Here is an 8,573-nt window from a genome sequence, read left to right on the forward strand (position 1 = left end):
TTAAGAGTTTGTTACGTATCCATTAAAATGCATTCTGAAATGACTTCAGAGTACAAAGCTTATTGCCAAATGTTTCAAACTTTATTAGTCCCAAACAAAGCTTATGATAAAGAACATGTCCATCATACTTTGAACTTCGACTCAAACTGTAAATGGGTGAGAAGGCCACAGTCAAGCAATACTAAAACGGACAGAACATGCTCTTAAATTAATCTAGTGAATCAAGGCAAAATAACCAACGTGTTTCCTGGTTAAATGCTTCCCTTGCCCAAAAGGAAAATAAATAAATAGCAAAATGCTTCATGCCAAAGCAAAATATTTCCTAAAAGATCACAGCACTTTGGGTTTTTGCACATATTCATTAGTTTGTATGAGGAAACTGATTTCCGCTCATTTCTTCATTAATGCAGCTGCTGGGAATGCGAGGGAGCACCAGGTCATACTGAGACCCTAGAGGAGGAGGGGGAGGCAGCCCAGGGACAGGTAAAGGACTGCATGGTTCAGAGATGAAGACAATGGACATGAAGAGACGCAGAAGTGTGTGTGTTTGGGGGGGGGGGGGGGGTAGAGGATTTTAAGGTGCAGGAAGGGTGCAGAAAGGGCTGTCTTTTGAGGCTTTCTGTTCATTTCTTTTTAGGCTTTGCTTCGAGAGGTTGTCCCATCTCCCTCCCGCGTAGCTTCAGGCCTACCAAAGACATGAAGAGTGTGGACAACGGGCTCTTAGAGGAGACCACTGAAATGTGGATACATGCATCATAAAATAACATCTTAGAAAACACTAATAGGACAGACATGAAAGTGCTACTAACCAATGGCTCTTTCAATCTTGCTCATTACTTGGTTGTTGGGGATTGCCTTTCCGGTTTCATAGTCAGCAATGACCTGAGGTTTCTCATTGATTTTCTGTGAGATGAGAGGGAGGTCAGGAACTAAAGCTGCCAGACCACTCAAACACCTGATAATTCACTGCAACATGAGAGGCCTGGTCCAGGAAATGAAAGCCCTTACTTCCTTTTCAGTTGATTCAAACAGTCAGTTTACTGTCTGGAAGCAGGAAATCCCTCAACAATGATTCAGGTTCTCTGGAAAACTCCCCATGCATGACAACCTGTGTAATGGTCATGAACAGGCATGTGGTTCGGCCTGCCCCTACAGCCTATCCTACTCTTTGAATGACAGTGACAAAGAGACAAGATGTGACAACCGCTGCCTGAAATACCTGAAAGCAATTGTGAGGGCATAACTTAGAATGCAAGCATCATTCATTATACATCAGCAAAACAACAACAGTGAGAACACAATCAGGATTGTTATTTTCCTCTCAATGATATTCACTCATCATTGCAGTAAGAAGGAAAGCTGATCGGGAAATAGTCTACGGCTAAAGGAGAGATGCAGACCGTTAGAAGGAGAGAGGCCGGGCGCCACTACTAGGAAGTGACAATCCCTTCGTTCCCACTTCATTGTTCCAATGAGCGAATCTAACCATACATACTAGGCAGAACATCCACTTCCAAGACCTGGCTTACACACTCACATTAATGAGTCTCCCCTTCAAATCTTGGCTGAGAGGATGGTTACTGCACGGTGCCATGAGGTGTTAAGCCTTGCAGTGCTCTGCTTATTGTGGCCAGGTCCAGAATCTACCACTTAATTTCCTAGTGGAGGGGAGGACTACTGGGCTCTGCCATGCTTACCGTGGCCAGATCTTTCTGGCTGAGCCCTTTGTTGGCGCGGCCCAGTTGAATGACCCGGCCCACCTCCAGGGGCACTCTGACGTGGTGCAGCTCCTCCGTCTCCCGGTCCAGCTTGGCTGTGTTCTTGGTCACCAGGTGCTGCTTGTTCTGACCCGCAGCCCCTAGGGTACACACACACACACACAAACAGAGAGAGACACACTTAAAGGCATTCTCTCAGGGAAAACCAGGCTTAGCTTTGACCTCATGCAAGATTAGTTCAAGGTTTTACTTAGAATACTAATGCATCATCTTAGTGGCAGATTAGCTACTTAGCAAAGAACTGTAAAATCAGAGACCAACGGTGTTTGAAGTGATTTTATGACTTATGAAAAATGGTACATCATGATAAATAAGTCGGCCTCACATTTCTTTGTGGTTTCAACCTCTTCGCCGCGCCTCTGTGCAGCTGTTATGGCCTGGGAAATGACAGGAACAGTTCCCTTGAACATCCACACAATTGAAAAGCATATGGCATTTATAGTGTATGCTGAGCTACTTCAGAATGAAAAACATACAAGCTGCCCATATCAGGAATCAGCAGGTGTGTGTTGTCATGATGAGCTGTCTTTCCCTTATGAGCAAATGTTATCGAGCAGACATAGCTGGGTACTTGACTGGAGAGTGCTATATCAGGATTGAAGTGAGGGAGGTTGTGACATGATTAAATGCTCATCAATGAATGATAAACTGTTTACGTAAAGATTTGACAATTTAGCTTAAAACGGGGATCTCTCTCAGAATAAAAGCAATGTTGTAAAGCAGCTAGTATGATGATGAGGCAGAGGCTCCCAAACCGATTTATAAATTTAAGAGCGTCCTGTGGTCCACTGACCCATTTTTAATAAATCAACTGTCAAGGAGTAACTTGGGGCATTTGACAACAGCCTAAGCTAAGTCTCAAACCATCCACGTAATTTACCACACATTAGAAAAGTACCGTCTTTTCAGTTAGGGGAGTTCCAAAGCATGCATTCGTTTACAAGTGGTCTACTGACAAGCATCAACTTTCCATAACATCGGTTTTTTTTTTTACCATAACAACTACAAACTAATAATCTAACAATCTAAACGGGAGGTTAAATTAAAGGGTCGAGTTCGGCTTTGTTTTTACGACTTCTTTGTTTATGATAAAGCTTAACAGCTTTCTTACGACTTTCCCCGATGATATTATGAAATACTAGGAACAGCTGGCTGGCGCTTTTAAGCACTAACATTACATTACATTTCGAACACTTGTAGCTAGCTAAATTCAGGACAACTCGCCAATACAAGTTACTTACGGCTCTTACTTTTTACCGTAACCTCTTCGTGTCTCTCACTTGATTCACATGTTGTTGACCCAATGTCAGTCGCTCCTGATGCCTACTTGCGTGGTGCATTTTGCAAACATCGCCAGTTTAGATGGCTAGCTGTGTATCGAAAAGATGTATCCGTCATGAATGCACAACCAGTTTCCAAGAATATCTCTGACGTTACAATCAAACACTGACGGCCCGTGGACCACACATTGAGAAACACTGATTTAGCCAGCAAGAAAGTTAACCACATCAGAATAACAACACTGCCGCCCCCCTAATAAGCCACCATCTGTCTGTAAGGTTAGGTGCCACGATTAGTAACACAAAGCTCTTTTTTACCTCGCAGTAGTGAGCCAAGAGTGGCCCTGCGATATGTGTCAAGTCCCCGAGATTTATTAGCACGCCCGTCAGCTCGGGCAGAGGCTACAGCCAAGCGCAGGTATGGAACCTTTCTGCATGATTCCCTAACCTCCATAATGCTACGCTATCGCTAACTACCTGCTTTGATTTCGCCTGCGCTGACGACGGGCCTTTCTTCCTCAAGACAGTCACAGAATCCCAGTCGCTTTCGGCCATGGTTTCCAAATAAGTTAACTAACTAAAGCAATATACAAAATAACCCTGGAAGAATTGACGCCGCGTTCAAAATCTTCAGTTTCTTATGGTCAAGAAGACAGCTCTTCTCACCACTTCCACTGTTGGTATGAGTGCACTGCGTCACATGAAGCACGCCCCACATTTGGAAGTCTCCTAGAATTTATTTAAAACAACAGTCATGTGGCACACCGGAGAAACAAAATCCGACTTTTCTAGAATGCACCAGAACTAGCGTGGTATTTATTCGTTTAGCAACTTTCTGTCTCTGTTACTTCAGTAACCTAGTTTCACCCGACACACACACAAAACAAAATATGTGCACACACATAAGGTTCTGAATTTGCTTGTTATTGGTTACATCCGAATAATTATTTGTACTGATCTACAGCACGAGTAACGTTGCCTAAACATGAGACTGGGATTTTAAGACCAAAACATTTATTTCTGTAACAAAGTAAAACTGTATATCTCGTGGCTGACTGGAATAGTTAATGTTTGTTTTTCACTAGAGTACTGAGGACAAATTCATTAAAACATGACTCACAAATGGATTAAAGAGGATGTAGGATCTAGGCAAATACAACTTTTGAGACTGTTTATTGTGGCATCCAAACATTTAATTTTATGATTCAGAGACTATCAGAATTTTTTTTTGGTTTACTATAACAAAGCTAACAACTGACAAAATAAACAAGCAGACTAACAAACACACAAAAAGCCTTGATTTTCGTGTGCAACACTGATTTTGACAGTCCCATGTTCGTCAGGAATGGTCATCACTCTGGGTCATTGTGGCACATCTAAAGGATTCTGGAGGCAGCTTTGTGGTTGACTTGGTTACCTGGGTTACCAGGCACAGGACATCTCTGAGGCAGCATCACTGTTGCGTCGGGTACGAATGGGGGACCATCCATACTCAGACTGGGCGTCCTCAGCCAGGTGTGACCGACCCCAGCGGGCAGACTGCCGGAGGCCCTGCTTGCCTTTCCAGGATCGTGGCTTAGTGTTCATCTGTAGAAACAAACACTACATGTTCACTGGACAAACTCATCACAAAAAAATCAATGCAAAGATGTACACAGTAGATTGACAGTAAATGAATGAATGTGAAAACTGAGTTTATGAAATTGAAAATAACCCTGAAGCTTCTGGTTTCCTCAACCAGTCAATCCATAAATCTCTTCTCCCTTCAAGGCTTAACGTTAATTAGTTAATGTATATTTTGGATAGGAATACTAATTTCCAAAATGTCAAAACACAACTTGCTGATTCTTGTGACAAAGAAGTGTTTTCCATACCAATAAAGGCGAGAGATAATCGGGACTAGAGCATGTTTCACAGTCGCTAGCCGCTGAGCAGGCATGTCGGAGTGTCATGCACAACAGATATGTGATGTATTCCTCACCTGGACAAACACAGACGTGTTCATCTGGAGTGTCTCCACCCGCTCGGTAAGATGGCTCAACCAGTCCACGTGTTCAGCAATGGACTGTTTCAAGTCCTTTGCAGAGTTCTGAAAAGATCAAAACAGTGCATCTGCAAATAAGGGCATTATCCTTGTTAACATAGCTAATTAATTCACACAGATGATTGTGAGTTATGCCAATTCAGTATGAACACAACAGTCACCTTAGGAGACCTCTTACTAAGACTAGACTGAATGTCCAAGTGTGTGTAAAATAGACTAGACAGGTTTAGTAGGTTTTCTTCTTAAAATGTGCACTGTGGTACTGGCAGCTGGACGAAGTAAACAATTCAGGTCAGGTGTTCTTTGCAACTCTTCACATTCTGTTACACAAGTTGTTAGAGCCAAAGCACAGTCATGGGTAAAACCATATACGTGTAAAATACCATACCAGGCAATGATAATTCAGTCTGTACCAGTATAGCCAACATCATTCCCTCATTCCATGATCATGAAGGTTCCTCTGCAGTGTGTGCCTCTAAGTTAAGTTGCCTACATTTAAACACATTCCACCCAATTCAATCATTGAATTCGGTTCTGCAGGTTGAAAATGAGCCCCAAGTAACTGTGTTTATGTTTAGAATTTGTTGATTTTTCTGGACTGAATACCAAGTCTCAACTCAGTTTCCAGAATGGTCAGTCACACCACTCCCCAAACATCCTCATTTAGAGCTAGAATTCTAAACTAAAAGTCAGAGCATCGGGGCCAAACAAAGACCCACCCCGGAGAAGTTATCTTTGAGGTCTAAGACGGAGAGGCGGATGTGTTCCAGCTTGTCTATCTGCTCTTTGAGGCGATCATCCAGTTCCTGCATCATCATTAGCCCCTCATTCGGTCTCCCCTCTTTAACAGACATCCTGCAGGACAAACAGAATCACAAACTGATCTCACTTGACAGTACACATATGCAGCTTGAAGACATATCACTTTAACATATTACATGACCCATCAAGGGATCTGTTCATTAGACCACCAATCCAATGTTTAAAGTAGCTTTTGCAAGATTGTTTTGATCAGATCTATGTCATATGTAGCCATTTTGCAAAACCTTCGGCTACCAAGATCATAACGAATGGCAGTTAATTCCTTCTCTCTTCCGACTGTGTTGTCGCCAGTGTGTTTGTTTGCCGTTTTCTCGAGTAACACGATAATAACCGCGTGGGCTACACATTTCTCTTCAAGAACCGACGACCAAAGTAAAGGTGTAGGATTACACAAGACACGGACAAAAGCGAGTTATCTTGCCCCGATCCGGGAAATTAAGTTAAATTTCCTAGCGCTCTGACGCTTAGCCTAGCCTGCCAATTTGTCTCCAACAAATAATTCACGAGTACACCAAACATAAATTATGCTGTTGACAGAAACAATTCTTTACCTTCCGTCTTCGCAAAAAGGCAAACCTCTTCCAGGCAACTAGTTGCAGGGTGGTCTTGTCTGCCGAGGAATGCATGGAATTCAGCAATCTGATGACGTCACGAGGAAACTTTTATTCCTACAGTAGAAATGGTGCCACAGCATCAATGTAGCCTGTTGCTGATTATTCATATTGTATCCATGAATCTGAAATAACAATTCTGCCCACCGTGTTCATATTTCATGTGTCAGTCTAAAATGTATTAGTTCTTCTAATCTAGTTCATATTTTCCCCATTCGTCCCCGCACACACAAACACACAGACAACCTGCAAATGCCTTTCAAGGAGGCCAATGGTGCAACCCAAACAAACACGAATTTGTACAATATACTTTTTTTTTTTTTAGAAAGCACAACCTGCTTTATTTTTCTCTCAATGAGATCTTTAACAAGAAAAGGGCAAATATGATCACATATTTGAAAGGATAAACAACAGTAAGGGATAAATAAGCGTGGAGGATCAGCTTTAGAGGAAAACACTGGTCCTTTAAACAAAAAATTAAATATGTAAAAAAAAAAAAAAAAAAGCATCAACAGTAAAATATCCATAGCTGGCCCTTTAAATACAAGTCTACACAGACAAGCTGAAGGGCAGACGTGTGTGTGCCAGTACATCAACGACTGATCGCTGCGCAACCATCAAAAACAGTTCCAAGTGCTGAGGCAGTGTATATGGATACCTGCCCAGGTGGGGAGGCTTCCGAGTCAGGCTCCTTCCACACGGTTGAAACCAACTAGAAGGCATTACACATATCCAGCAAAACCAACTCAAAAGTACACAAGCAGTCCACCCTGTTAGAACAAAATGAACATTTGAACAAATACCATTATGTTTACCCCCCCTTTCTCTCTTTCCTTCTGTAAATTAGTGATACACTGGAGACTAAACTCATGTCTGGTCTACCCCAGGCTGAGCGTAAAGACCAGGAACACAGGAGAGAAACTGTACATCTGTAGTGTAACACAAAGCAGAAAACTTTTTTTCCCCCCTCATCAGAAACCATAAATGACATCCACGCACCACTTCAGAGATTCTTAATGAGATACGGTATGACACACTGCTAATGCCACTGCCCTTCATATCATAAGGATGCAACGAGCCACTTTAGCAATCACTGTGGTGATTGTGTGTGTGTTTGTGTGTGTGAGCGTGCGAGAGAGAGAAAGGGCGAGAGAAGCAGGCACTCCCTCAGATCTCCCGCATCTGAAATGTGGAGTTCTGTGTTTGGACCCTGATTCTGGTTACAGGTAGGTTGTGTTTATTGCTTGCACCCCGTGTCCGTTGTGGAGTGTTTACAGGGAGTTACACAACACACACCTAAATCACAAACCATACACTATTATAGCTAAAATAAAACAAACAAAAAACTACAGTCCAGATAGTGGAAAATAAAAACAAAAAAAGGGAAAGGTGCCCCCAAAAGCAACAAGGAAAGACACCTGGGTGGTTTGTTTTGTGGGATAGAAAAGTGCCACTTTAGTTCAGATGCGTGGAAGCAAATACAACCAAATCAAGTGATATAGAGTAACATGTTCATCAACCAAATCATCCTCTGGGACCCATCAGACTCCCAACAAACCCTCCCACCATTTTAGCCCATGACCGCAGATGTGTGTGTGTGTGTGTGTGTGTGTGTGTGTGTGTGTGTGTGTGTGTGTGTGTGTGTGTGTGTGGCCACCCCACCCAGGTTTGTCCAGGGAACACATACCATGGCAACACATTTTCCACAGACTTGAAATACACAGCCTTTTAAAAAAAGGTTACACGCCTTCACTGGCCCGTTTCAATACATTTGCCATTCCATCAAAATGCACACACACACCGCATCGCCAGAGAAGCTTCAAGAGGCAACATATATGCTTTTTTTTTTTTTTAACAGCAAACTCTGCTTCCGTTTTACACAATACGCGGGAGAAAGAACAGCATTTAAAAAGAACAAATTAATCTTTTCTCATTTTTATATTCTGAGCAGTCTGTCTTGTGGAGATGCAGGAACTGATAGAGCGTGCTCAGTCGAGCCCTCGCCCTGTTCACGCCCTCCGGGTGTACACAGAATAAT

At 42.6% G+C, this 8,573-nt stretch overlaps 1 protein-coding gene across 6 annotated transcripts; it reads right to left on the minus strand.

The window, feature by feature from the left end:
* Nucleotides 1-59: 59 nt before the first annotated feature.
* Nucleotides 60-8,143, minus strand: LOC105889339 (endothelial differentiation-related factor 1 homolog). 6 transcript variants are annotated; one of them, XR_004164805.2, is made up of 10 exons: nt 6,476-8,143; nt 5,822-5,957; nt 5,040-5,147; nt 3,377-4,645; nt 3,029-3,148; nt 2,104-2,155; nt 1,698-1,858; nt 1,009-1,164; nt 810-903; nt 666-685 (listed from the first exon to the last, which is right to left on the minus strand). XR_004164805.2 is itself a non-coding variant. In XM_012815145.2 (8 exons), exons 4-8 carry the CDS (start codon nt 3,611-3,613, stop codon nt 624-626), a joined length of 447 nt encoding a protein of 148 aa, XP_012670599.1. In that variant the 5' UTR covers nt 3,614-4,645; nt 5,040-5,147; nt 5,822-5,957; nt 6,476-8,143; the 3' UTR covers nt 60-623. The 6 variants fall into 6 exon arrangements, 4 of the variants coding, with proteins under 4 accessions (XP_012670599.1, XP_031433669.1, XP_031433670.1 ...); XR_006152692.1 differs by having other exon boundaries at nt 663-685; nt 2,104-2,179; nt 3,020-4,645; XM_012815145.2 differs by lacking the exons at nt 1,009-1,164; nt 3,029-3,148 and having other exon boundaries at nt 60-685; nt 3,536-4,645.
* Nucleotides 8,144-8,573: the final 430 nt, after the last annotated feature.

Source organism: Clupea harengus, chromosome 12, assembly GCF_900700415.2.
Source record: "Clupea harengus chromosome 12, Ch_v2.0.2, whole genome shotgun sequence".
Classification (NCBI taxonomy): Eukaryota; Metazoa; Chordata; class Actinopteri; order Clupeiformes; family Clupeidae; genus Clupea; species Clupea harengus.